The following is a 27,905-nucleotide window of genomic DNA, read 5'->3' on the forward strand; positions in this document are numbered from 1 at the left end:
TTTGTTTTTCTTATTTGTCTCAGTGTTTTGGCATAAATGGGCTTCCATACCTGAATAACAACACAACGTGTGATCGTGTTAATTCTGATTTTATGTCATGTTTATCAATAACAAACGAGTCCATTTCAAACATATCAGAAAAGTTTTACAGCATCTTCAGCAGAACCACAAACAAACTTCAGAATCCTGGACCAGGTCCAGGATCAGGACTAGGACCCAGAGTTAAACCAGGATCAAGACCAGGACCTGGTCCAGTCTGATCAGTCCTGTGGAGGAAGAATTGGCCTCTTTGTGGGTCCAGCACAGAACTCCTCCAAGAACCCAGTCTGAGGAGACCAGAACGAGTCCAGACTCGTGGGCTCAGAGTTGGCTCTCATGCTGAGCTCAGTGGCGCCGCAGGTCAGACGCGATGGCGACAGCGGTGTGTTCAGGGACACGGGGCTGACAACAAATCCTGGAAACGCGGCTTCAGGGCGGCCCAGGAGTAGGCCGAGGTGTCCACCTGCAGAATCAGAACCACATGCTGACGGAGGAGGTCGTCACCGCACGACACAGTTAATCGGTTAAATGCCGTTACCTTGACGATATGTCTACGGGCAACGTCGGGCTTCCTGCAGAGTCCCTGCAGCCGCTTACAGAGCTGCTCAGGTGTGGAGTACAGGTACTGTGCTGCATTAGAGAACAAGTAGTAGTTTAGGTGTGCTCCTTTAAGGACAGCAGAAGAAGAAGCTGCAGAGACACAGGTGTGCTCACCTGGAAATATCTCGGGGTAAACGAGCGCCTTCGGACACAGAGGGAAGCAGCCGCAATGCACCGCCTCCAACCTGCAACACATTCAACACGTGACTCACCTGAGAGCCAATGAGAGAGCAGAGCATTCTGCACACCTGTACCAGCTACCATTACCTGAGAGTCCTGACCAATGAGAAACCAGGAATAAACAGAACTGACTTCCCCTCAGTTATCACCTTACAGAGGCTTTTATTTTGTTAAAATAAACTTGTACTTTCCCCCCTTCTATCTACATGCAGGCATTTATTTTGTTGAGTTTCCTGTTCAGTCAGCAGGTCTGAGTGATTAAGTAGCACTCTGCCTGTTAGCATGCTAACACTAGCGTGCACTATCGCCCCCTCGGACGGCGCTCTTCTTCTTCTCTGCTGTAATTGGTGCAGGATTCTTTAGCAGAGGAACTTTTGACCATGTGGTCATGTGACTGCCTTGATGTGACTCACTGATCAATAACCTGATCATTAACAATCAGTGCAGAGGCGAGCTGCTGCCTGAGAGTTCAGCTGCTCTGACGCGATTGATCAATAATGTGATCGCTAATGACCCGATCATTACTGCTGTGAACAGTCTGAACATTAGCTGGATTCCTCGGTGCTGCAGAGTCCTCGTGTGTGCTCGTTTCTCTCATCTGGGATCAATAGAGCTGACATGAATCAGGTGAACATCACACGGATGCTCCGAACTGTCTGATTGGCTGATTCGGGCTGACTGAAGTCACACCTGCAGGACTCTGCTGGACTCTGGACGCTTTCAAAGAGTCCTTGATGTGACACCTGAGTGAAGACTCTGAGGCCTGGGAGGGATGCAGAGACTCTCAGATCAGGACTGCACCGACCGCTGCGACGCCTGCAGTGGAATCAAACGCACCCCGAACAGCAGCAGCTCACGCTGAATTATTAAAGGACACAAACTCAGACATGACCACTAAATAACAGCAGCAGGACATGGTCCGCCAAAATAAAAGCTTCCTTCATACAATGTACAGCAGCGGTCCCCAACCCCCGGGCCTTGGACCGGTACCGGTCCGTGAGTCGTTTGACACCGGGCTGTGAGAGTTGAGGCTCAGGTGTGAAATGTATAGTTTTCAGGGTTTTTATCGGTTTTCAGCGTTATTTTGTTATCGTTTTTATCGTTAACTCGATTTCCTGGGTCTTTTCACGTGTGTTATGAATAAATTTTCTTTTTTTTGGTACCGGTACTAGTTTTATTTTGATGTATTTATCCGCAACACCTTAAAGGCCGATCCATGAAAATATTGTCGGGCATAAACCGGTCCGTGGCGCAAAAAAGGTTGGAGACCGCTGATGTACAGTCCGTCAAAATAACAGAAGGATGCGGCCCACCAAAATAAAAGCTTGATCATGCAGTCCATCAAAATGACAGAAGGACACAGCCCGCCAAACTATAAGCTTCTTCATACAGCCCACCAAAATAACAGGACGCAGCTCACCAAAATAAAAGTTTCTTCATACAGCCTACAGCCCATCAAAATAACAGCACCAGGACACGGCCTGCCAAAATAAAAGCTTCATCATACAGCTGGTCAAAACAACAGTATTAGGACACAGTTCACCAAAATAAGAGCTTCATCATAAAAGTGTCTGCAAATGTCAACAAAATAAAAGCCTCAGCTTTTACACTGTGTGGAAGAACAGAAATCTGTTGGGGGGGGGGGGGGGGGGGGGTGTCACGTGAAATTAATTTCTGTATTTTAAAACTAAGACTTTTACTTTAAAATCCCGCTGTTTGGTCACACTCACATTATAATTAAACTATGGTTTTATTCTGTCTATAGGAACTTCCTGCTGCAGAACACCAGAGAGTAAATCTGTATAAAGGCGCATGAGATCAACCCTGGCGCAGGTAAAACAGGTGACTCACATGGCGACGCCGAAGAACTCGTGATTGGCAGTGGAGACAACAACATCAGCCTCACACAGAACCCTCAGGTAGTCCTCCTTAGAGGGGAGGAAACCCCAGTTCAAGATGTGGGAGTCCAGGAGGAGTCTGGAGGAGGAGAAGATCTCTGCAGTAGGAGGAGAGGAAGGAGGAGAAGGTTATAAACAGAATGAAATAACTTGCAGATATTGTGTGTGTGTGTGTGTGTGTGTGTGTGTGTGTGTGTGTGTGTGTGTGTGTGTGTGTGCGCGTGTCACAATCAATACTGTGACCCTCTTAGCCAATCAGAGTCGATTAGAGTCGTCCTAATGGGATTAAATTCAGTGCTCATGAAGCTGATTTAAAGGCTGCTCTAAAACTTTAATATCACACACACACACACAATCACATCATCAGCTGATGATACAATCCGTTAGAAACACAGGGGCAGCAGTGACCTTTGACCCTTAGAAGATGGTTCAACTGCCGCCTGAGAACCAGTGAGAGGAGGAGCTGCTGGACTCCTCGAGCTTGGTTCTGCTGGAGGTTAAAAGGGAGTTTTTCCTTCCCGCGTGTGTGTGTGCGTGTATTTGTGTGTGTACCGGGCACGTCGGTGAAGGTCTCTCCGAGCACGGACAGGTGGAAGTCGAGTCCTCGCTCCTTCAGTCTGAGCAGAGTGCTGAAGAACAGCTCAGGGTTTTTATCATGCTCCCTGCACGCACACACACACACACACACTTTAATACATGTATGTGAAGTCTGAAGGTGGTCAGGTGGCTGTGATGTCAGAGGTCAGCAGTGCTTGGGACAAGCCAACAGAAGAACACGCCCAGCTGCTGTTTGCTTCCTGTTTCCTGCATGTAGGTGACTTTCTGTGTGGCGTCAGGTGTTGGTGGTCGTCTCCACCTGATCCTCTGCTTACACAGTGAAGGTCAAACAGCAGCCACAGCGGCAACAATGATCTCCTCAGATGACAAGCAAGCAGATTATTCCTTCCATTCGCAGCTCGTTCCGGCCGGCCGCAGATAATTCCCTCATTTCCCGCAAACCTTTCACTCCTTCAGCGAGCCTCCAATCCTCCTCCCCGAGCATCGCCGTGACGGGGAGGACCGAGAGTTACCATCCCCGCCTTCTCGGTCTGAGAGCGTAATTAACAGGATCAACCTCACAGCCACCAGAACCCTCAAATTCATCCACACAGGAAGCTGCAGCGTCCGCCATCAGCCCGAAAACTGATCGCAATCATCCTGATCACCTACCAATAATGCTCCAGTCACCAATCAGGTCTCACACTGATGATGTCATACATCTATAAGCTACCAGAAACATGCCACCTGTCACATGAAACTGATCCATCAATCACAGCAATCTTCAAATTTCACAATAAAATCTATACAGACTCAATACTGCTGACAGATTTACAAAGTAAAAGCTCAGTTAGATAGTTCATACTGTCAAGACTTTCACAGTAAGAGTCAGTTATAGAAAGCAGGGTGATTTGTTTTTCAAAATAAAAGGCCTTAGTTAGAGAACGTTACAATAGTGAAGTCAATTATTTTATCAGATAATAAAATATAAATAAAATCACCATTTACCATTTAGTTACAGGAATTTAGCAGGCTGATTTAAAGCATAATTTCAAAATAAAAGCCCCATTTGCTGACAGTCTGTTTTCAGTTTTTTGTGTGCATGCTCAGTGAAGGGCCAAGAGCTCATTAATATTCATCGAGCTCCAGCACCGTGTTCACCTGGAAGCCCCCCCCTCAGCAGTAAGAGGCTGTAATCTGAGGATCGGGGCCAGGCTCAGATTAAAGCCTGATGAGCTGCAGCTTCAATCAGAGATTAACAGGAAATCCTTGTTGCCGCAGCCGTAATCCATCTGTGTTTGTGCCACCACAGCAGCTTACAGCACGCCGCTTTGTCACCGATACAACGCAAGGTGAGGTGCACACGCCGACGCTCACCATCAGCCTCACACTGCAACACGTCATGTTTACAAGCCTCCACCTGCTGTAACTGTAGTCTGATTACTTCATGATGATAGAGGATTTGTGTTTTAATGAAAGTGAACTTGCAGCCTCACGCTGTGAAACTTTGAGTTTTTATACGTCTTCATTAACATTTCACTCACTCAACCTGACAAACAGCAGGAAACTGTCTCAAAGCTTCAAAATAAAAGCTGAAGATTCTGTGAAATTACCTGTTTTTTACTTTCAAAATAAAAGCTTTCCTTTTAATATAACAGAACTTTTCATAATAAAATAAAATAAATGACAGGGACTAGAAAGAGAGAGCATATTTCTCCTGTTTTGGCTTCCCTTCATTGGCTTCCTGTTAAATCCAGAATTCAAAATCCTGCTCCTCACATACAAGGTCTTAAATAATCAGGCCCCATCTTATCTTAATGACCTTGTAGTACCATATCACCCTATTAGAGCACTTGGCTCTCGCTCTGCAGGCCTACTTGTTGTTCCTAGAGTATTTAAAAGTAGAATGGGAGGCAGAGCCTTCAGTTTTCAGGCCCCTCTTCTGTGGAACCAGCTTCCAGTTTGGATTCAGGAGACAGACACTATCTCTACTTTCAAGATTAGGCTTCAAACTTTCCTTTTTGCTAAAGCATATAGTTAGGGCTGGACCAGGTGACCCTGAATCCTCCCTTAGTTATGCTGCAATAGATGTAGGCTGCCGGGGGATTCCCATGATGCACTGGGTGTTTCTTCGTCACTCACTATGTGTTAACAGACCTCTCTGCATTGAATCATACCTGCTATTAACCTCTGTCTCTCTTCCACAGCATGTCTTTATCCTGTCTTCCTTCTCTCACCCCAACCAATCACAGCAGATGGCCCCGCCCATCCCTGAGCCTGGTTCTGCTGGATAATAATAATAATAATAATAATAATAATAATATGTAATAATGTGTATGTGTTAGTCCCCATAGGGAAATTACTCCTCTGCATTTAACCCATTCAGCCAGTGAAGCAGTGGGCAGCCACCAGTGCCGTGCCCGGGGAGCAGTGTGTAGGGACGGTACCTTGCTCAGGGGTACCTCAGGGTAGCCGTTCAGTGGAGTCGAAACCCCCGACCTTCCGATCATGGGGCAACCACTTTACCTACTGAGCTATCCCTGCCATTGCCAGAGGTTTCTTCCTGTTAAAAGGGAGTTTTTCCTTTCCACTGTCTCCAAAGTACTTGCTCATAGGGGGTCATATGATCACAATGACTTTACAATATAAAGCACCTTGAGGCGACAGTTGTTTTCATTTGGCGCTGTAGAAATAAAAGTGCATTGAATTAAAATGACAGCTTTATTCGAGGTTTGTTTTCTTAGGTTTATTGTGGCAGTTTAGCTCAGGTCTGATGTTCCATGAGATTATTTTACAGCTGATATAAAAGTCTCATTCTGGTTTCATTTTCAAAGTAAAAATAGTAAAATCTTTTATTCTGAAATGTGTTTTATTTTGTTTTGCTGCCTTGGTTTAAAAGAGTTTTCAAAAGAGTTTTCAAAGTAAAGGCTTCAGACTGAACTCACCACCTGTGAGGCCACACGATGTGCAAAGGATTCACCTGGCTGGCCCCGCCCCCCTCCGCAGGCTGCTCACACCTGTCGGGTCACAAACTGATGTGAGACAAAACTCTTTGAGTCTTTGAGTTTTACCAGGGATGGATTTGTACCGTGGCGTATCTTCATCGTGAGCTCTGCTCTGCTGCTCGCCCTGCAACATGATATCATCAACACGAGACTGCTCAGTAGGCCGCTGCAGGAGTTTGTGTTTAGGCAAGAACCTGAAAAAGAAAGAAAAACAGGAAATGAGTGGAGACTGCAGCGCACTCAGAGCAGGTACATGTCCACCACAGAGATAGAAACTTCAGACCCGTTAGCATCAGGAGCTAACGGGTCCTGCTGTCACATCAACAACGGTCTTCTCCCCTGATGAGCCGCAGCCGCTGTGAGTCATCAACCAATCAGACACATTTAGAGCTGGAAGCCCCTCCCCTAAGATTTAGAAAACAGTGACCCATAGTGGGGACTGTCAAAGGTGACATCACTTCCTCTGAGCATGCTGCTTGCTCTGTTACTGTTCTGAGATCCTGCAGAGGCTCCAGGAAAGCTTACGTGGGAACACGGGGGAGGGGCGGGAGGGAGAGGGGGAGGGGGGTGTCTGGAGGTTGTTTCCTCCTCCCCACAGAGCTGGACGGCCTCTCAGTGGAGTTTCTGCCTCTAAGGCTTCTGGGAAAACTTGATTCAATAATCCATTTTATAAATTAGATGTTTGACTGGAGACAATAAAAACATGAGCGGGGGGGGGGGGGGGTGTAATTATGTTACTGATAAATGTGCAGTGATCAGGACGATGACCTCACCTCTGAGTCTGATTAAACACGAAGGAATGAAGGTCAAAAATCACTGTGGCGCATTTACTTTATTACCAATAATCACAGCGCCAAACACACACCGACTTCACCTCAGCCCAGAGCGCCAAACACACACCGACTTCACCTCAGCCCAGAGCGCCAAACACACACCGACTTCACCTCAGCCCAGAGCGCCAAACGCACACCGACTTCATCCCAGCCCAGAGGACCAAACGCACACCGACTTCATCCCAGCCCAGAGCGGCAAACGCACACCGACTCTGCAGTCACACTGACAGCTGATCCTCAGATTCTGCTCTGTCACAGTGCATGGCTGCGTGCAGGTTTTCTACACCTGAGCTCAAAGACTCAGAGACTGTGGTCCTTTTACTGCGTGATCATCATGAACACAACAGCTGCTGTCAGTGATCCCCGATGTATCGCAGTGTTTGGATCTCTGTAATAGGGGTGGGTTTAAAAAAAATAGATTTTCCGATTAAAATCAATTTTAGCTTGGAAAAAAAAAAAAAATTATTGATTCATTAAATCCTCAATTTTTGAATATAAATGAATTTTATCAGCAAGTCCAGAATCTCAGTTTGAAGCTCACAAAACTATTTCAACAACAACCAAACAGCTAAAACAGCAAATGAGAGCAGATACACGGATTCGGCACAAAGACGTAAACACAAAGCGCGGACCCGACGCATCAGAATCTGTGAGCTGTCGGCTTTCTCGCACAGACACGCCGTCGGGGCTGAAAGCCGACAGCTCACAGATTCTGATGCAACAGGTGTCGCGACTCTCCAAACAAAATCCACTGAACCAGCAGCAAAAGAATATCCACACTACGCTTCACATTTGATAAACATCGTCATGAATTCCCTGACTTTGCTGTTTTTCCTTCCACCACGATAAATCACACTTCCTGCACAGCTCTCTCTCTCAGTGCACTCAGAGAACAATTTCCCATCACAAATCTCTGTTTTCTTCATTGCTCATTACGCACCAGTCTGCTGTTGTGTTCACTGCTGTCGGCCTCCAACAATAAAGCCTCATTTCTGCTGTTCAAACTGAAGAAACTTTTTCTCAGATTACAAACTCTCAGCTGTGTCTAATCAAACCTCTGTGACTTATATCTGCTGCACTTCAGCAGCATCAGGTAATGTTTACATGTCGATTCATAGTTGTATTTTAAGGTTATCTGCTATAAAAAAGTCAGACCAGGAACATGTCCTTCATGTTTTTCTGTTTTATCCTCAGTTACTTTGTTGCCATGATGCCAGGTCTCTCTTGAAAATGAGATTTTTAATCTCAATGAGATTTTTTACCTGGATAAATAAAGGACTAATACTTTGACACAAAGGCCTCTGCTGTGATGCTCACACCTCTGAAGTCTCACAGTGTCAGCTTTGATTTATACATAGATATAAAATATGGATATGTGCTGATAAATGATGAGAATTATAATATTTCTGACTGCGTCCAAACTGAAATCAGTGACAATATTGTGATTAGAGCAGGGCGATATGACCAAAAATATTTATCACGATATACATTTGAAAATCTGCGATAACGACATAACTGACGATATAATTGACACGAGACAAAATACTTTACAACTCCACAACTTTATTAGTGCAAAAAACTCATCAATGTATTTGCACTTAAACAAGCAGCTGTTTCTTATGTGCATTAAAGTTATATAAAAATTAGAGATGGACCGATCCAATATTACGTATCGGTATCGGTCCGATACTGACCTAAATTACTGGATCGGATATCGGAGAAAAATAAAAAATGTAATCCGATCCATTAAATATCACGAAAGCACCTCACAAAACTTGCAACACGCCGTAACTCACCTCAGAACGTTAGCACGTCGGAGCAGTATGCATCACGTGATAGAGCGGCTGTGGCATGCGGGACCTGTCGGTGGTCTGGATAGCATTTGGAGCTTCGCTAGCAACCCGGCATTTCATCTCCGACAAAGTTATCCCCGAGAGAAGTAAAGCAAGTGTGTAAGTCCATCTCTGAATGTTTGTAAAGCATTCCTGCGTTAAGCTTAACAAGCGATATATGGAGCGACTGCCTCTTCTTGCTGCTACTTCAATCATGAAACTGCTTAACGATCAGCTGATCGGCTTTTCTGTCGCGAGTCCGTGTCTCTTGTTTGTTTTTGGCCCACTTTGCACCAGAAAGAGGAAACCAGCGGCTGAACAACAGCAGCACGTTAAAGCTTGATCAGCTGTTGTTAGAATGTATTTAATATTACTTTCTACTCCAGGATCTTTTTCTACGTAGCTGACGGCTGTAACTGTGCAGGGGCGGACCTAGCAAAGTTTAGCCAGGGGGGGCCGATAGGGCATTAACAGGGAAAAGGGGGCACAAAGACATACTTTTCTTTCTTATTCTCATTTAAAATGTCTAGCTTTTAATAAATAATTATCTGACACCCAAAGTTTTAATTTGATGTAAAATGAATAGAAGTCAATTACTGTATATAGTGACTATTAAGTCTAATATATATACCCTAGTAAGCTATAGTACTTTTTCCTTTGGGAAGGTACCATCTGTGCAGTCTGCAATTTTGTTGAAGAAAGATGTTGAATCTATTTAATATTTCTTGAAAAATAATTGATTTCTGTGCATTTTTTTTTCACACTGCATCAAATTAAGGTTGATTACGTCGATTAAGCATCATGAGGTGGAGCGTGAGGGGTGGTTCCCTATTTTTTATTTATTTATTTTTGTTGTTGCTGGGAGTTGGAACCCTATTAGTTAGGTTGCTTAATATTTACGCTAAGTACTCTTTAAAATACCAGAATAGTGAGGATGGTGTAGGTTTAAGTTTATTAGATTGATCAGTATTGCTGAACTATGAAATATTTTTTTTGTATACAGGTATAACAGAATAGCTTTAGTGTAGTTGTTGTTTTAAACTTGAGTATGAACTTATACAAAATGCAGCAAAATTTTTAAAAAACAGTTTTGTTGATTAAAAAACACTATATCGGATTCATATCGGTATCGGCAGATATCCAAATTTATGATATCGGTATCGGACATAAAAAAGTGGTATCGTGCCATCTCTAATAAAAATGTAACAGTGCAAATTCCTCGCTGACAGTTTAACCAAAAGGCATTTCCAGTGGAAACTGGCCGACATATCCTCAGCATAACCATGTATAATATCCACAAACCTTAAAAAGAGGTCATACACACACAATACGGTAATATTATGTTGAAGCACAGTACGTATCACTCCGCGAGGCTCCGCCTACGATAGCCGTAATGCTCCGACAATCCATCACGCGGTGCGGCTTCGTAGCTTAGCAAAGTCGTACTGAAACATTTGACAGATTTTCAAGCGCCGTGCACATAAAATAGTTTCCAGGTCAGTAAACACAACCAGAGTTCATACATAAGGCACACGGGATTATAAGGGGCTCTGTCGACTTTCAGAAAAATCAAAGGATTGGTTTTAAGTGCGCTGTATTTTCCAAACACGGTAATAACGACGGCCCGCTAGCGTGCACTACCAAAAATAGTGCTTTGTTGTGTATCTGACGGACGAAAGCTAAACCAGTTCCACACCACTGAAGCTGCAGCATTTTTACAAACCAGTTCTGCTTCATCCGTTTCATTCAACGATCCGCTTTTGCTCTTCTCGTTCTGCGTTGCCGCCATGTGCGTATGTAAACAAAGGCACAGCGCATGCGGATTTTACCCATATTCTATCGCCATATTTCATTTTCCTATCGTGGCCCAAAATTACACTGGTATTACCGTGAACGGTATGATATGGCCCAGCCCTAATCGTGATGTCTTAATTCTATATGACTTTAGTATTGATTAATATCAGAGTATCGACTTTTTGGACAGCTTCAGTGGGTGCAGGCAGAGGCCGAGGCTGCAGGAGGAAGAGGAGGACGCGTCAGAGACCTTCGTTGGTCTGTTGTCGTTCTCCACTCAGTGAGTTTGACCTGCAGGAGGTGACAGCCACTATGAAAGCAGACAAAGCTTAGAAGACCAAACACTGCGGGCAGGAGGACACCTGCTGCTCACGTGATGCGCTCATTGATCCTCCTCGACGTGATGGATGCTCCGTCTGTGCACCGCCGCAAGTCAATCACTATCCAATTACACGAGTCCACCTGTCAGAGCCGCCTGATGGATGGAGACCACAAACACCACACTGCACGCGCTCCAACAAGCAGCGGCATCCTTCTTGTGCCATAGGAAAGAACGAGGAACACCTGCCAGCTAATGAGCTAAAGCAGCGCTGTGATTGGTCTCAGAGGGGAGCTGTGCTCAGGTGTGCTCAGAGGCAGCTGTACTGTTTCTTCGCTCTCACACATTCTCGGAGCGAGTTGACCGAGAACATGATGATTGTCATCTGTTTATTTTATGAAAGCAGAGTAAGCAGAGTTTAAATGTTATAGGTCATTACAGTGAAATGAAGATTTCATGGAGCTCTCTGCTTCCTCCTCAGTCTAAGCGTTAACACTCCTGTTTCCTGTGTTGAGCATGGCGGAGGAGGACGTGGAGGATGGCGGCCGTGTCATCACTTCCTCACAGTGTGAGGGCGGAGCATGAGACACATGAGACACTGCAGAGCAGACGTCCTCATCACGACAGGGTGATTAGTGACAGTGTTTCAGATCATGGAAGTAAAGTAACCAGTAGTATATCAAACATCTGTATCCTGGAGTAACTAAGTAATGTACTGCATTACTTTAACTCTTTGGAGTATAATTGGCTGTTTCTGACCTCTAAATTTCACCTTTAAAAACGGTTTCCTCGCCTTGTTTGTTGTCAGTCTTTTCAGCACAAGCTCAGGTCTGAATTTACTGACTGTATCAACACAGCTCATCTACAAATCAGGCAAAAACATCAAATCTGAGTAGAAAAAGGATACTGTAACAAACACAAACATGTTTAACGAATCATTTGCATAACTTGAAATGTAAATAGAAATTATACATTTTAGTAACCTATGCACACGATTTGTAAACAGCAAAGTTATTCAAACTATTTACAGAACAATCCAGAGTTAGGGGACTGCAGGTTTGCCGTGTACTGACCTGCTGACATCAGGAAACTGGAGCGGGAAGTTCAGGACCACACACTTGGGCCTGATGAGGCAGTCCAAGTCTTTGGGGCGATGGTCTGGGATCTTGTTCATGAAGGAGGGGATGGATGACAGGAAGGAGTCCATGTTGAAGCGGGAGTTGAAGACCACGACATCTGCCACCAGGCTGGTGTCGCGCACACACACACACACACACACACACACACACACACACACACACACACACACACACACACACACACACGAGACAGAGGACATGAAGCTCCATCACTGAAGGCCACGCTCTGCAGTTTACCTGAGATTCAGGTCACCTGTCTGAAACAAGCTGCTGTAGCTCCTCCCACTTTAAGACAACTAAACTCTGATTGGCTGCCCTCACATATAAATTATTCACTTATAGTGTGTAGCCGTGTCTGCACCTGGAGCTTTTGACCTATACACACCTGTGTAACGTGAACTTTGACCTGAGGTCAGAGCTTCGTCCTGGAACAGGTACACCTGTGTTTACGTCCTGAAGTTCAGACTAACTCTGAGGAAAACCTGGGCAGGAGTGTAAGGACCCACTGTCTGCAGGTTTACATAGGTCATGTTTAAGCTTCAGGTGAACATGAAGACACGCCTCCATGCAGTGATCCAGATCAGATACATTAGTTTGGACTGAGGCTTTGCGGGGAGGCGTGCGGACACCGCTGGGCACGGGCCAATCAGACATCTGCTAACGATCCCAGCTGTGTTATTTGATGGCACTGTAACCACGTTAGAGGAGACGGAGCGGCTCGGCTTATTGACGAGCTGCCCGCAGATCAACAACAATCAGTTTTCTGCCGCTCGTTACTGTCCCGCCGCTGATTAATGAACACTACAGCCCCCGCAATTAACCAATCGCATCCCAGCAGCTCATTAACCAATCACACACTGCCTTACCAAGGCAAACTAGAGCACAGCGCATCAATCAGCTAATAATCAATAATCAGTTTACGGGCTGGATGCTGGCAGTACGAACATCAGAGTAGCCATTACTCAGACAGCTGACAGGAAGCTGATCGGCAGCTTTCTGTGGCACACCGCCAGCTCCAGACCAGCTGACTCGCTCCAATGACGGTAGTTACCGGAGCACATGGTTTCTGCTGCTGTCTGCGTGCATCGCCCTCACAGCCTAATGGTGTCATAGCCCACACCCTGGACCCAGCAGTACCTTCTGGTTAGGCTCTACAAACGCAGCACGACATGGACTCCCCCACCCGTACAAACACACTCACCATGAGAGCACCTGGTTGTAGCCGTACTGGAAGTCCCTGTCCTGGTGTCGGCGGACCGGATAAAGTAGCTGGTTCTCGTGGAAGTACAGAACCTTCTTGAGCCGGGCCAGATCCGGTCTGAGAGCCGCCAGCTCACACAGGCTGAGGACGGAGCTGCTGAAGAGGAGCCTGCAGAGAGAGGAGACAATGAAGGAGGTGCAGACAGCGTGTCAGCAGCTCAGCTGATCATCTCAGAACACTGAGAATTCCTCAGTGAACTGCAGAGCCGACGCCTGCTTCCTGCTTCGAGCAGGTGATAGTGTAAGGCCGGAGGAGGAGCTCCTTCTCCTGGGCTGCACTGATGGAGAGGGCCAGTAAGCGTTCAGGGCTCACATGGATGCTTGAGTGATGGTTCGTGGCTTTGCTGAGTAATGTCAGAGTGGGTTTTCAAAATAAAAGTCCCTGCTTCTTTCATGCTCTGGGAGGGGGGGGACACACACACACAGACATGTCCTCATACAGTTGGTGACAGCGTCTAACCCACACAGAGAGATCAGAGGCCGGTGGCTCGTCACACCTCAGTGTTTTGAAGGAGTAGGAGGTCAAAGGTCAGCGTGGTGAGATGGTGACTCTTTGCTCCGAGGATGAGTCAGAGCGTTGTCCCTGTAAGAACGGTGGTATTGATCTGCACTCTCTGATGTGATCAGATATGAATCAGCAGCTTGTCAGAGTGGCGGTTTCAGGTCGCTGTGATCCCTGCCTGCTTACGGTGAATCGCTGTGGACACGTCAGACAGAGAGTTTGGGATGTGATGACATCTGTAGACACGTCTGTATGAAACGCTGTGGAACCATCTGCCTCCACAGATTAGACGGGCCTCTGTTTTTAAATGTCTTCACCCTGAGAGAAGATGGCTTTCAGTTGACAGGATGTTGTTTTTTTTAATGTAGAGCTTATTCTTTTGCTGTTTCGTTGTATCTGCTGTTCTTATGTCCTGTGCTGGCTGTTTTACAGTGCTTTATAAATAAAGTTGGATTGGAACTCGAAGCTCTGTTTGCTGCTGCAGTCACTGATGACATCCCCTAAATGTTGAGCTGAGCGCCCGACCAGCCCGAGCTCCACAGGATGCTAAAGGTGTTAGAAACAAACGCTCAAACTAGCCCTTGTGAGACTGCAAAGCATACTGGTTGGTTTGTTGGAACGGCCTGCTGAGCGGATGTGTAGCTCGCTGCTACCAGCACAAGGACAAAGTTGCTGATGTTGGTCACATGGACTTTATCAGAACAAATCACATGACACTTAATCTGAGCATGCTCATTAAAGAGGTTCCACGAGGCAGGGTTCCTCAGGGTTCCGTCTGCGGTCCTCTGCTCTTTCTGACGCAGCTTACATTTCCAGCCTCGGTGAAGTTAGTGTGAATGCTTGAAAAGCATTCACAGTATTGTTCTTCAAATCTTTATTTTGAATGGCGATTCTGCTATTTCTGCTAATGCGGGCTATGAATTTTGGTGCTCATAACTTCTATTCTTTTTGAGATATGGAATTTTTTTTGCAATATTTTTTGCCCATTTCTGCCATATTATCAGTGGCCTCACTGATTTTCCTTGCCGGGTTGACCTGTTTTTTTTTTTTGCTCAGTGAGATGAGCATCCGTTCTCAGACTGGGAGGCCCGGGTTGAAATCCCGCTTATGGCAACATTTCTTTCAGTTCACAGTTAAACTTTTTTAACTCTTTTCAGCAGAAATTCTGCTCATTCACCTCTTTTCAGCGCAATGTTCTGCTTCTTTCCATCTTTTCTGCAGAAATTCTTCTCATTCAACTCTTTTCAGCAAAATTTTCAACTTTTTCACCTCTTATCAGCACAAATCTCAGCTGTTTTCAGAAAAAAACTCTTGAGCAGAAATTCGGCTGATTCACCCCTTTTCTGCAAAGTTTTTAGCCTTTTCACCTCTTATCAGCACAATCAGTTTTAGGCCCTATTCTCTTCTCATTGTATTTGCTCCCTCTAGGCGCAATCTTTGAAAAATACAATATCGCCTTCCACTGTTATGCCGATGACATACAGATCTATTTTGAACTTACTGACGACCTTGCTGTGTCCCTGCACTACTTTCAAGAATGCATGCGGGAGGTCAAAGAATGGTTCCTGAGTAATTCCCTCGTTTTAAATGATAAGAAGACTGAGATTGTGGTGTTCAACAGTAAAATCCCTCGTGCCCAACTCTGTGCTGCCCTGGGTTCCTTTGCTAGTTTTTCTTGTGACTATGTCAGTAACTTGGGTGTACTGCTGGATAGCTCGCTCAAACTCGATAAGCAAGTGTCTGCTGTAGTGAGATCTAGCTTCCACCAACTGCGCCTTATCTCTAAGGCTAGGCATTATATTCCGCATGAGGACCTGGAGAAGCTTATTCACGCTTTTGTGACCTCCAGGTTGGATTATTGTAACTCCTTGTACTATGGTCTTCCCTCTTCTCTTCTTCTTAAACTGCAAACAGTCCAAAATGCAGCAGCCCGCCTTTTAACAGGTACCAGGAAATTTTGCCATATTACCCCTGTCCTAGCTAGCCTGCATTGGCTGCCCATAAAGTACCGTATTCAATTTAAAATATTACTCCTTACTTTCAAAACTATTAATAAATTAGCGCCAAGTTATCTTAGTGAACTTCTCAAACCACATACTCCTGCTAGAACACTCAGATCTGCCACTCAACTACTTCTGACCCAACCCAGATCTCGACTGAAGTCCCGGGGTGACCGTGCGTTTGCTCTGGCTGCCCCGGTACTGTGGAATACCCTTCCTCTCGACCTCCGCGCATCTGATTCCATTGCACTGTTTAAATCACGACTAAAAACCCACTTATTCAATCTTGCCTTTCCCTCTAGTTAATATTTCTTTTATGATTTTATATCATGCACTTTTATGCTCATTTAAATTCTTGTTTGCTCTGTACCTGTTGCTTTCCTATGTATTAGTGACAGTTATCTGCTTGCATATTTAGTACTTGCTTTGGTCCTATTTCTATTATCCTCCTCCTATACTCTATTTACTTGTTAAGCACCTTGGCATACCCTTGGTTTTTAAGTGTGCTTTATAAATAAAGTTTATTATTATTATTATTATTATATTAATTCTCAGCCACTTCTGCTCATTTCAGCAGAATTGTCAGTCTCTCCAACTCTTCTTTGTGAGAATGAGTTTGGCTCAGTGAGATGAGTAGCCGCCTTGAGACCAGAAGGGCCAGGTTCGAATCCTGCTCAGGGCAACGTTTTTTTCAAATTTCAACTTTTTCAGCTTTTTTCAGCAGACATCTTCAGCATTAAGGCATCCACACAGCATTTTCACAGGAAATGCAAATTTTTCTAGTTCTAGTTGCTTCTGTACGTTAACTACTCCCACAATTTTTGTGCTATTTTCACCGTTCAAACTTTAAACTATTCTGCTATTTCTGGAGATGGGTGCTATGACTTTTGGTAGTTATAGCTATTATACTTAAAATATTAAGCTTTTTGTGCAATTTTTTGTCCCATCAAAATGAATGGGAAATTTCCGCAATTCTGCTAAAACTTGCTCGTTTTTGAAACTTTACTTCCTCATACTTTCACGTAGAAACGCCATTCACACTTTAAAATGTTCACAAATTATTGGGCTATTCATGTATGATTCAGCTTTTTCATGTCTGTTACCGTTTTCATCTTATCCCTCTTTAAGTTTTGAGTTTCATCTTTGTGATTTTTCAGAAAATACATGCGTTGTTATGGTTGCTATGCAGTTGGCTTTGAGTGGGCCATTTGTCCTTTTTCAATCTTCTCTTCATGTCCGAACAACTTGCTACTTGCTCAATTTTCCCTCAACCCCCACAAATTATACATCAAAACGTAGGTATTTTTGTTGGCTTTCAGAAAATGTCACTATCATTGTTGTGGGAGTTACAGAATTTTGGCAAATCTCCTCAGAGCAACACAAAGTTTCATGCTTTTTTTTCACCCGTTTCAGAGTTTATAATGGGTGTGTATGGGACGGAATGTTGGTGCTAGAGTGAAACAGCTCAACTGCTAGAGTGAGAGGAGCGAAAAAATTAATCTTGAAATCTTCTCTTTAAACTGCTGCTGTGTCCACAGCGTTTGCTCTACAGGTATGATTTTACCCTCAAAATGTAGCCATCGCTGTCCTCTTTCATCCAATGTGTTTATTATTGTAATAGGTGTTATGGTTCTGTCATAAATGTCACCAATGCACAGCCTCCTCCCTCCAACTCTTCCATAGACTAATGTTAAAATGGCTCAGAAGGTTCGTTTGAAAATCAGAAGTACAGGCTGTCTTTACACTGTCGTCACGCCCATATAATAAACTCCACAGGCATGAAAACTGAGAATTCAGTAGACTAGACATTGCTGGCGCTCACGGTGAAAGAATTTTGTCAATACGACGTGTACTTTTGATTTGGGAACGATTTGTTGCGGGCTGACTTTTCTGTTTATTTTAAGCAGCAGAAGTGAGGCGCATGTCTGTGTGCGTGTGTATGGAGCCATTGGGTGCAGTCACTATAGCAACCAGGCTCACACCTGCTTAACGAGCTCTCTCTGCCACTCTGCCAAGATTCATCTTAAACACGTCTCTTTCAACTGCTGCTGTGTCCACAGTGTTTGCTCTACAGCCATCATTTTACCCTCAACGTCGCGATCATTGTTCTCTTTCCAATAGCATGTCTTTCAAAGCTCAGAGATGTAAACTTTTTATACTGTGTGGATCCAAGTGGAGGGATCACATTTTAGTCATTCTGTGATTTAACCCTTTAAAGCCGGTCGGAGCGGACACGCTCCATTTTGCGTAACTATTTTTAAATCCCGGTAGCACTGCAACCACGTAAGCTAGCGCAATAATTTTTTTTGCATATGAAACCAGAGGAGTTGTACTTACATCTTATGCCATCAGCTTGTTCTAGGTCACGGTTTCCTTCCACATATAGCTTTGCAAAAACTGCATAAAAAGCACTTGCAGCAACAAAAACATAATATTCCAGAAACACGCTTTGCCGATCCGATCAGCTGTTCGTAACACTTCCTACGTCCATCAGCGTGAACTATCACATGACCGCATGACCTGCCCGAAACCGGAAGTGACGTCATTTTGCGGAAATGTAGTTTTTTACCATCGTGGCCTTATGAGCCTATACTTGTGTTTTTAAAAGTTATGTTTGACTGTATGACTTTCTGTGTCGTTTCTGGGATGCTGAGGACTCATATTGCACTGCTGGAAATATTTTTATTTTGATGCATATGCTGTTATTTTGCAAATTTGCACTGTAATATATTTTTTCGTTTTTCCTGCAGTATATGAAAATTGGTGTATCTCAAAATAAAACTATGAAGACACTCAAAATAAATTTCCTTTGGTGGGAAACTAGTTTGTGCAACTTTTTTGTATTTACAGTTTTGAGGGATAAGCCTCTTAAATTTCTCTAACTAGAAATATATGTTATTTTTTTGTAGTTTATTGCACTTTTTTGCAATTTATGTAATTACTATGCACTTAATGCAGACATATTATTAAAATTTGGGCTATAATGGTTGTATTGATGTATAGCAACTTGAAATGCTCCAAAAAAAATGGCTCCACAGCATGTAAAAATATACTATAAGCTCTGGCGGACTTGGTTCTATGGTAGGTCTTAAAGGGTTAAAGAATATGAACTTCATATCATAATATTCATTCAGATGTTTTCTGACTCTAAAATTTTCTTTTCCCATTACTTAAGTTTTTCTAATTCACATTTAAACATTTTCAGTTATTTTCCAACTTCTGCTGTGTGAACATCAGCTTTCAAAAGTTCTGAACTTTGGTTTTCAGGTGAAAATTTCTGTATTTTTCATCTCATTCAAAATTTTTAACTTGAAATTCAGCAATTAATTAATTTCAGTGCATATATTGAGATTTCAGCATTCACACTGCAGTTTCTTCAGAAAATGCACTTTCTAGTTTTACCTGTTTTTACCCTGCAGGGACCACAGCCGCTGATTAATTCCTAATCTGAGTCATTACATGTACTGATGGAGTTCCCCGAGCCTCCCTCCTCCGCATCCACAGCTGATGCAGTGCAGCTTCTTCTCTGATCCTCAGGCTCATCCTCATGGCCGTCACCAGGTAAGTCTTTGCTCATGCAGCAGCGAGGCCTCTGAGACCTCCCTCTAAATGTCTGTGTTGTCTGTGTGTTGACTCTCGTTTGGTGATGTCAGTGGTTAATGGACAGTTGTGCTCAGAGTTAACGAGGTGAGGAGTTCAGGTGGGGACAGTTTATTAGTTACATGCAGGTTTAAACCACAGCCACCCCACAGTGAGGGTTAAAGTGTGGATTGTGTTACCTGTCTGGGTCTCACCTGTATGACGGGCAGGCGGGGATGGTCTGGCTGAAGTAGAGCGCCGCTGTTCTTGCCCTCCAGTGCCATTTTTTGGCAGGTAGCGTGAAGACGGAGCAGCCCGCGATGTTTTCCTTCAACAGGTCCATAAGCTGTTTGTGCGAGCCGCCATAAAACGCCTCCACCAGCAGGATGCGGGGAGGCGGGGTCTCCTGTGCGGGAGGCGGGGTCTCCTGTAAGGGCAGATGAGAGCTGTTACTCACAGATGGAGTCATATACTCTTCATACACTCTTCAGAGTCATGAAACACCTGAGCGTCAGTGAATCAGGTTCGGTCAGGTGCGACAGGTGCACGCTCAGCGTCTGTGTGCAGCCACCCCCACACGCTCCATATAAGGACACATGTGCACCGGGCTGTCACAGCAGGAAATCAGGAGGGTTTGAACTGTCAGAGGGGAAAGTGGAAAAGCTTAAACAGTGGAGCTGGAATAGGCTCTGCCCTAGGGCTGCACGATTTTGCATAAAATGAGAATCACGATTTTTTGGCTTAGAATTGAGATCACGATTCTCTCACGATTTTCTTTTCCAGTATAAATATTTATTGCACTTATTAACTGCACATCAACTTCGTAACAGTTGAAACTGAACATAAAAACAACAAATGTCTCACGTTTTGTCGTTGCTGCAAAATGTTGTACTGCTTGAAATTCCGTCTCCACCGTTGCTCGACGCTGCGTGTACAGAGCAGGTAGTGCAACAATAGAAAAATAGTTGCGGGACGGCACTGTGTAGCGTTTGTCTAGGGTGTTGATCATTTTCCTAAATCCCTCGTTTTGCACAGTGTTGATGGAGCCATATCTTTGGTCAGGTGATAAGTGATAGCCTCCGTAATGTCTTTGTGCCTGTGGGAGGTCGACGGGTATAGGGAAGCGCTGTATAAGGTTCCCGTTATTGGTGTTTGGGTGGTTGACCGGGACGGATTTTCTCCTGTCACTTTCTCGTCATCCCTGACGTGCTCTCCGTTGTTTTTTCCTGCTAATTTTAGCATCACACGGCACAGCTTCTGTATCACGTGGTATAAGGCTCCGCCCTTGTCATTTATTGAGCAGGAAGAGTGAGCGCTTGTTTTCATGCAGATTACGTCCCGGATCAAAATGCGGTACAATTGTCGTCTTTTTTTTCTTTTCTTTTTTTTTTTTTTAAATCGTTGTCATTTGGAAATGAGATCGCACATAAGTATGAATCGAGATCGCAATTTTCTAACGATTAACCGTGCAGCCCTACTCTGCCCCCAAGACCCTGATTACCTGTTGCTCAGGTGTATTAAAGCAGCTGGACAGTTGTTAGAGTGCATCTCTGTTGTGACTGAAAGCTGCTTGTCAGCGTTTGTGTGTGATGATGCTCAGGTGTGTGACGTCACCCGGGACTCCAATCTCACACACACACAGCAACACACACACACACACACACACACACACACACACACCAACACACACACACACACAGTGTGTATCACTGTTTACAAACCATGAATGACTCATACCAACATGATCATTATGATCAATAACACTGATGTTTATTATCACTGTGATCATTACTGCCATGCGTGTTGTGACGCAGCACTGCAGTGTGAGGTCGGTGCGTCAGGCCCATTGATGGTCCATCGATCATATTGATCACAGCGATACAGGAGTGCGATGGCTTTGTGAGCGTGCATGCAGGCTGGTGGAGCTGATGGAGTTTTCCTGCTCATCACTTGGACGGAGCAGAAGTTTTGCACCAATCTGCTGACACGCGAGCTGAACCGATCACACGGGCTGCTGCGCCGGAGCAGATATGGAGGAGATGGCGGGGCGCTGCGGGGCGATTAGCTGCCGTTGCATTGTTGTTGCTGTCGTTGTGTTGTGTGCGCTCGCAGCTCATCCCTCAGCACAATGCGTGCTGATGGATCCATTATGGAGTTTACGCAGCAGCGGCTTCCGCTGAATCCCCTGCCCATGATTTCCAGTCCGCCTCCATTTAGCTGCCCACAAAGCACTCAGCGCGCCCGCACACGCTCAATCAGTCCATATCACCGGGCATGGCGCGGCAATCAGCGCCACCAATGAGCCGATTTAATGCAGACAAATCTGAGCATAATGTCGGCCGTTATTCTGAAAGCAACTTCCTGTCTAATACAGTCGGAGGACCCCGCGACCTTCAGAGCAGCCGGGCCCACACACACAGCAGGAACCCAGAAACCGAAAGCGCTCTACCCGAAGCGCCGCTTCCTGTCAAACATCTGTTCATTCAGAAATCAGACAACAATCAGCCTGATGTCATCAGTGTTTCCATGTTTACGTCACACGAGCTTAAACCTCTTCTCTGAACTTTCCACAGCTTCCTGTCATCGTCTCCGAGCTGCTGATCAGGAGCACCGACCTCTTCAGGCCCTGGGACCACATGTTTGACCACCCCCTCCCCACAAACCTTCAGATTCCTGATCATCATTAATAACAATGTTATTTACAAAAACAAAGATGTTGCTTTTGTCTTGCTGTGCTGACCTCTCACACTGAGTTCTGGGCCCTCACCAGGCCCTGAGCCAGAGGTTGGAAACACCAGATTAGAGCAGGGCGATATGACCAAAAATATTTATCACGATATACATTTGAAAATTTGCGATAACGATATAACTGACACGAGACAAAATACTTTACAACTCCACAACTTTATTAGTGCAAAAAAAAAAAAAAAACAACATCAATGTATTTTCACTTAAACAAGCAGCTGTTTTATGTGAATTAAAGTTATATAAAAATGTAACAGTGCAAATTCCTCGCTGACAGTTTAACCAAAAGGCATTTCCAGTGGAAACTGGCCGACATATCCTCAGCATAACCATGTATAATATCCACAAAACTTAAAGGGGTTATACACACACAATACGGTAATATTATGTTGAAGCACAGTACGTATCACTCCGCGAGGCTCCGCCTACGATAGCCGTAATGCTCCGACAATCCATCACGCGGTGCGGCTTCGTAGCTTAGCAAAGTCGTACTGAAACATTTGACAGATTTTCGAGCGCCGTGCACATAAAATAGTTTCGAGGTCAGTAAACACAACCAGAGTTCATACATAAGGCACACGGGGTTATAAGGGGCTCTGTCGACTTTCAGAAAAATCAAAGGATTGATTTTAAGTGTGCCATCCTTTCCAAAAAACACCATAATAACGACGGCCCGCTAGCATGCGCTACCAAAAATAGTGCTTTGTTGTGTGTCTGACAGACGAAAGCTAAACCAGCTCCACACCAGTGAAGCTGCAGCATTTTTACAAACCAGTTCTGCTTCATCTGTTTCATTCAACGATTTGCTTTCACCGCCATGCTTTTTCCGACGTGTGCGTACGAAAACAAAGGCACTGCGCATGCGCGTTTTACCCATATTCTATCGCGATATTTCATTTTTCTATCGTTGCCCAAAATTACACCGGTATTACCGTGAACGGTATGATATGGCCCAGCCCTACACCAGATTATTTAAGTTTGTTTTTGATCAAATGAATCTGCACAAACAGACAATAAAAAATGACTGAATCATGAATGAAGCGATGGTGTTGTTTCAATTGTTTTAAATAAAGTTTATTTCTACTTTTCAGTTATGTGTGCACGAACCTCGAAACTGTCAGGGACCCTCGTTTACTTTACTCGACCTCTCGTCACCTTTCACAGTAAAAGCAGGTTCAAAGAAATTGGACTGTTTTCATGTTTGTGTCTGATCACATTACCTGATTTTCAATCAGTAAATAAATGATTCCATCAGTGATGTGAAAATAAATGAATGTTCTTAGAGACATTTCAACCCCAAGGCTGACACACACACACACAGACTGCTATTAATGAAAACAGGAAGTAGAATCAGGTCTGTGGTGCAGTGGTGAGATTTAATAAAGATCAGAGAGGAAATTCACATCCTCACACCGGGACCGGTCGATCAGACTGATTACCGATCAGTGCTCGATGAAGCCGGGTTTGAGGGGCACGTAGATGAGGCCAGAGCGCCGGACGGCGAGGCAGGAAGCGTGTCAGTAGACGTGAGCTGGATGGTTCCACCGTGGAGCCAGCGGGGGATTCCAGCTCACACTCATCTCACCTAAACACCTTTCCTCCCACTGCGCCTGGAAGCTGCCGACTCACTTGAAACAAAGGGTTAATGCGAGCGGCGTTCCCCGTAGGGAATCCCCCCCGCAGCCTGATGGAAACAGCATGCCGCAGAACCACGGTGTGGGCGGAGCCCCGACAGCCTCAGCATGCAGCGGCCGGACCGGTCAGGATCAGGCAGGCCAGCCTCCACCCTGCCATGACGGACAGAGCTCCATCTACAACCACAGATGCCCATCGCCCAAAGCTTTCAGGAGCCCTGCTACGAGGTTTCAAGACGAGCACTGGCATCACGGCGAGGGGCGTGTCCGACTGCGAAACCGCACACTCACTGGCTAATCTGTGGAGCTTCTTCTCCAGCAGCTCCCTGATGAGTCGATAATCTCCACGACCATGAAGACAGAGGCGAAGCATCACTTTTGCTCTAAACCTGCCCCTCCGCCTCCACCCTCAGCCAGCAGTCCAAACCCACAGAGGTGACCTGTGCTGAGCTCCGACCTCACCACCTGCTGCACGCCTGAGCGTGCTCCTCCTCGGCCCTGCAGAGCAACTCGGATCGCGTCTGATAGCAAAGGTCACGACCCCTGGGGTCATATCGGACTGAGACATGAACCAATCACGTTTGTTTTTTTCCTCTCATTATTAAACCCTCAGCATGGACAGTACTGTGCCAAAGTCTTGAGCCACCCCTCGTGTCTTTATACTTTGCGTGTGCCATGCTGAGGCCTGTTGGAGGACAATAATGTGATGACAGTCCCAGTAGCACTGCACCCGCCCCCATCTGCACTGTAAATGTCACTGTGGGGTTTTCCTGCTCAGCCCACAGTGACTCTGCACTAACTGATGTACAGAGGATCTCCACAGAGCCTGCCTCACTCTCACCAACACTAAACTAAAACTACAGAGAGGTGATGGTCGCGTTTAGCGACACTGTGGGCGTCTTTAAGTCTTTTCATAAATCTGCCTCTGACACATGCCCTCCTTACAATAATCATTAAAAACACCAAAACCAGCAGTGAAACCAATAAAAACCAGAGTGAAACATCAAACCCACTGTGGAAATTCACCGAAACTAATGAATGAGTGGAATGAATGTAACGGCTCACTCCAGTTCTCTGATCTGTCTCAGTGTTCCTGTTTAATGTTTGGATGTTTAGAATCAAATATTATTCTATGTGGTTATTTTGCAGTATTGTGAAATTCATCCGTAAACCATTCCCAGTCTGTCACTGCTTGTTTTGCCGTTCAACGTTTTTTATTCAACTCTGATGTATTTATGTTGCACTAAATCCCAACATCAGTTGCCTCACAGTGCTTTCTACTGTGAGGTACAGACCCCACAATAATGCTGTCAGGCCCCTGTGAGCAGGCACTTGACAACAGTGGGGAGTAAAAACTCGCTTTGATAGGAAGTTTACTGTGGAGCTGGGAAGTAAAAACCCACTGTGATCTGAGATGGGATGACCTGAACATGATGCTGGACACTGATGGGGTGGAAATAAGAACACCTGGACCTCACAGGTGGAGGAGCTGTACCTGAGTAACGCCAGCAGGTACATGTTTCTTACTGAAAATGAAAACACACCTGAGACACCCCAGAGCCTTCACCTGTCACCTGTCACTAGTGCACCCATCAGCTGATTCATCCACAGACTGGTTTCTCAGAGCAAACACCTGCACAGGTATCCATCGCCTGTACCTCAGTGTGCGTCTGAGCGCAGGTACGGTGTTTGTTGGTGGTGAGTGCAATGACCCAAACACTCTCCCACGCACCGAGTCAGGGCTCTGTCTACGTCCTGGAGTAGCACTGTTTCTAGGCTTCTCCGTCCAGCTCCGTTAGCTCCGTTAGCACCGTTAGCATCGTTAGCATCGTTAGCTCTAAAAGCGTATCACCAGGACTCAGTTAGCTGATAGCGGCTAACAGCTAGCCGCAATCAGGTAGCTCTCCTTCCCCGGTGCAAAGTCCGCTCCTCCCCCACACTCCCCGCCACTGGCAGCCGGCAGGAGGACCGGAGCACCCGCCGGTGTGCTTCCACCGAGGACCCTCATACGAACGGCCAGTTCACCGACAGCGGGACACTCACCTCTGACAGCATCTCCCGGATCATAGCAGAATACGCACGGTCTGACGTCATCACGTCGGTTTAGCCGAGCAGCTCTTCCCGCCTTTTCTTCTGAGTGGAAAAAATAGTTAAATGTAAATTAAAGTCCATCCATTCACTTCCCCTTATCCTTTTCAGGGTCACGGGGGTGCTGGAGCCTATCCCAGCTGTCAAGGGGCGAGAGGCGGGGTACACCCTGGACAGGTCGCCAGTCTTTAGTCTGTCGCAGGGCTAAAATTTTAAAGTCAGAGGTTAAAAACTGCAGTTTAAAGAGTATTACACACTCAGAGACACCAGCCTGTGGTTTTAGTACGCAGTAAAGTATCAGCAGTACTGCTACTACCGCAGTAATACTGCATTAGTATAGTTAGCAGCAGGCGGGGATTTACAGTAATTTAATCCAAGTTTAATTATTATGTGAATAAACTTGAGCCATCGGGGTAACTTTGTGCTGAACATTTGGGGGGTCAAGATCTCTGTCTAAATAAATAAATAAATCTGGGTAAATTCCCAGATGATTAAACATGCAACTATTTTGCTGGGAATTCCTGAAATGAGTAAAGAAAATCAACAGCCTATTTATGCAAAATAATTCATAATTTTATTGGGGGGGGGGGTTATATTGGTTGGGTCTGATTATTGGGGGGGTCATAATCCCCCTAACCTCCCTGGAAACTACGCCCCTGCCTGAGACTCACCTGAACACACCAGCATGTGTGACCAGGTGCTATCTTACCTGGACAACAGCTTCTGTTCACGCCCAAATTTTCACACAAGTTACAGAGGACACTCACGCCTGTTGTCCTGGGGACAGATGTGGCTACATTTTTGATAATCAGCAGCTTTAAGAAGCAGGCAGCAGGTCACCTGGTTAACCTTTGACCCTGATGGTGTGGCTGAAAAATGGAACGATGGCTCATTTGACCTCTGTGAGTGTCACGCCTACATGTTTGCATACAGTCTGTTTCTCTGTTTTATAAAACTGTTAAACTGCAGTCACATGATGCTGCATGTCCGTGGGTCACTTGATGTTCTCTGACCATCTTCATCACACATCTGCGTGTCTCATGAATACATGTACTTCATGCTTCAGTAAAGGAAACCTTTGCACTGTGTTTACGCAGGTAAAACTCTGCAGCTCACACTCACCAGACACACCTGTTCTCACCTGCATGAGTCACTCTGCTTCACTAACAGTCATGAACCAGTGATCAAAGGGCAATGACGGGTCAGCTGACTGCTGTCTGGCTGTTTTGTTAAATTGCATAAATCTTTATTAATAAACCCTGTGAGACAGGTGTGACGTTGGGCTGGTTTCAGGTGGTTTGAAGGCTTTGCTGCGCTCTGACGAATGGTTCAGAGCAGAGATCACTGCACCAACACTGATTTAAAACCACGTCAAAGTCAAACTTTATCGTCCGTATGGCACGCTTACAGGACCCAGTATGGACGTACCCCGTCACACACCTGAAGCAGGACTAAAGTGAAAGCTGTGAAGCGCCATGTGGACGTCCAGCATCATTCAGGTAAGAGGACTCATGACAGCATCCGTTAGCTCGCCGGGTGGAGGCGGGGATGGACGTGAGCCGCTCGGCAGGTGTGGAGGATGAAGGTGTGAATCACGGCGCGGAGAGTGTGAACGATCACATCTCCAGTTACTGACGACATGTTTGTTTGTCAGGTGTGCAGAGACAGCACTCACACCACAACCTTTATTCCAAAAAGGGTCATAGTTTATTCAGGAAATCATTAATTACAAACGAGCCTAAAATAAAAGCCGCGAGTTCATTCTGAGCAGTTTAATCCGTGTCAGCTCTCCTCAGGCTGTGTGGGTCCTCGCTGGTCTCAGATCAGCTCCTCTCTGCACTGTGTGTGAACCACACCTGCTTGCATCTGCAGATAAAAGCCATAAATCACAGAGGCTGTAAGCGCACGTCCTGCTAATGTG

At 45.4% G+C, this 27,905-nt stretch overlaps 1 protein-coding gene across 4 annotated transcripts; it reads right to left on the reverse strand.

Moving 5' to 3' along the window:
* Positions 1–76: 76 nt before the first annotated feature.
* qtman (queuosine-tRNA mannosyltransferase) lies at positions 77–26,070 on the reverse strand. Of its 4 annotated transcripts, XR_014907901.1 has the most exons (12): positions 25,940–26,070; positions 19,733–19,944; positions 13,378–13,545; positions 12,111–12,284; positions 6,343–6,453; positions 6,200–6,271; positions 3,270–3,379; positions 2,671–2,815; positions 2,240–2,300; positions 754–824; positions 578–669; positions 77–502 (listed from the first exon to the last, which is right to left on the reverse strand). XR_014907901.1 is itself a non-coding variant. In XM_085384431.1 (11 exons), the coding sequence occupies exons 1-11, from the start codon at positions 25,988–25,990 to the stop codon at positions 428–430; spliced, it is 1,281 nt and encodes a 426-aa protein (XP_085240557.1). In that variant the 5' UTR covers positions 25,991–26,070; the 3' UTR covers positions 77–427. The 4 variants fall into 4 exon arrangements, 3 of the variants coding, with proteins under 3 accessions (XP_085240557.1, XP_085240558.1, XP_085240559.1); XM_085384431.1 differs by lacking the exon at positions 2,240–2,300; XM_085384432.1 differs by lacking the exons at positions 2,240–2,300; positions 25,940–26,070 and adding an exon at positions 25,629–25,932.
* Between the last annotated feature and the right edge of the window lie 1,835 nt (positions 26,071–27,905).

Source organism: Rhamphochromis longiceps, linkage group LG16 (assembly GCF_057381845.1).
Source record: "Rhamphochromis longiceps isolate RC_006_pf linkage group LG16, R_longiceps_female_GT1.1, whole genome shotgun sequence".
NCBI classification, from domain to species: domain Eukaryota; kingdom Metazoa; phylum Chordata; class Actinopteri; order Cichliformes; family Cichlidae; genus Rhamphochromis; species Rhamphochromis longiceps.

Coding starts and splice junctions, on each gene's coding strand:
- qtman (XM_085384431.1), bottom strand. CDS start 25,990: ATGACGTCAGACCGTGCGTATTCTGCTATGATCCGGGAGATGCTGTCA. Junction 12,285..13,377: donor TACAACCAGGTGCTCTCATG/GTGAGTGTGTTT, acceptor GCGCGACACCAG/CCTGGTGGCAGATGTCGTGG. Junction 6,272..6,342: donor CACGATGAAGATACGCCACG/GTACAAATCCAT, acceptor GTGACCCGACAG/GTGTGAGCAGCCTGCGGAGG.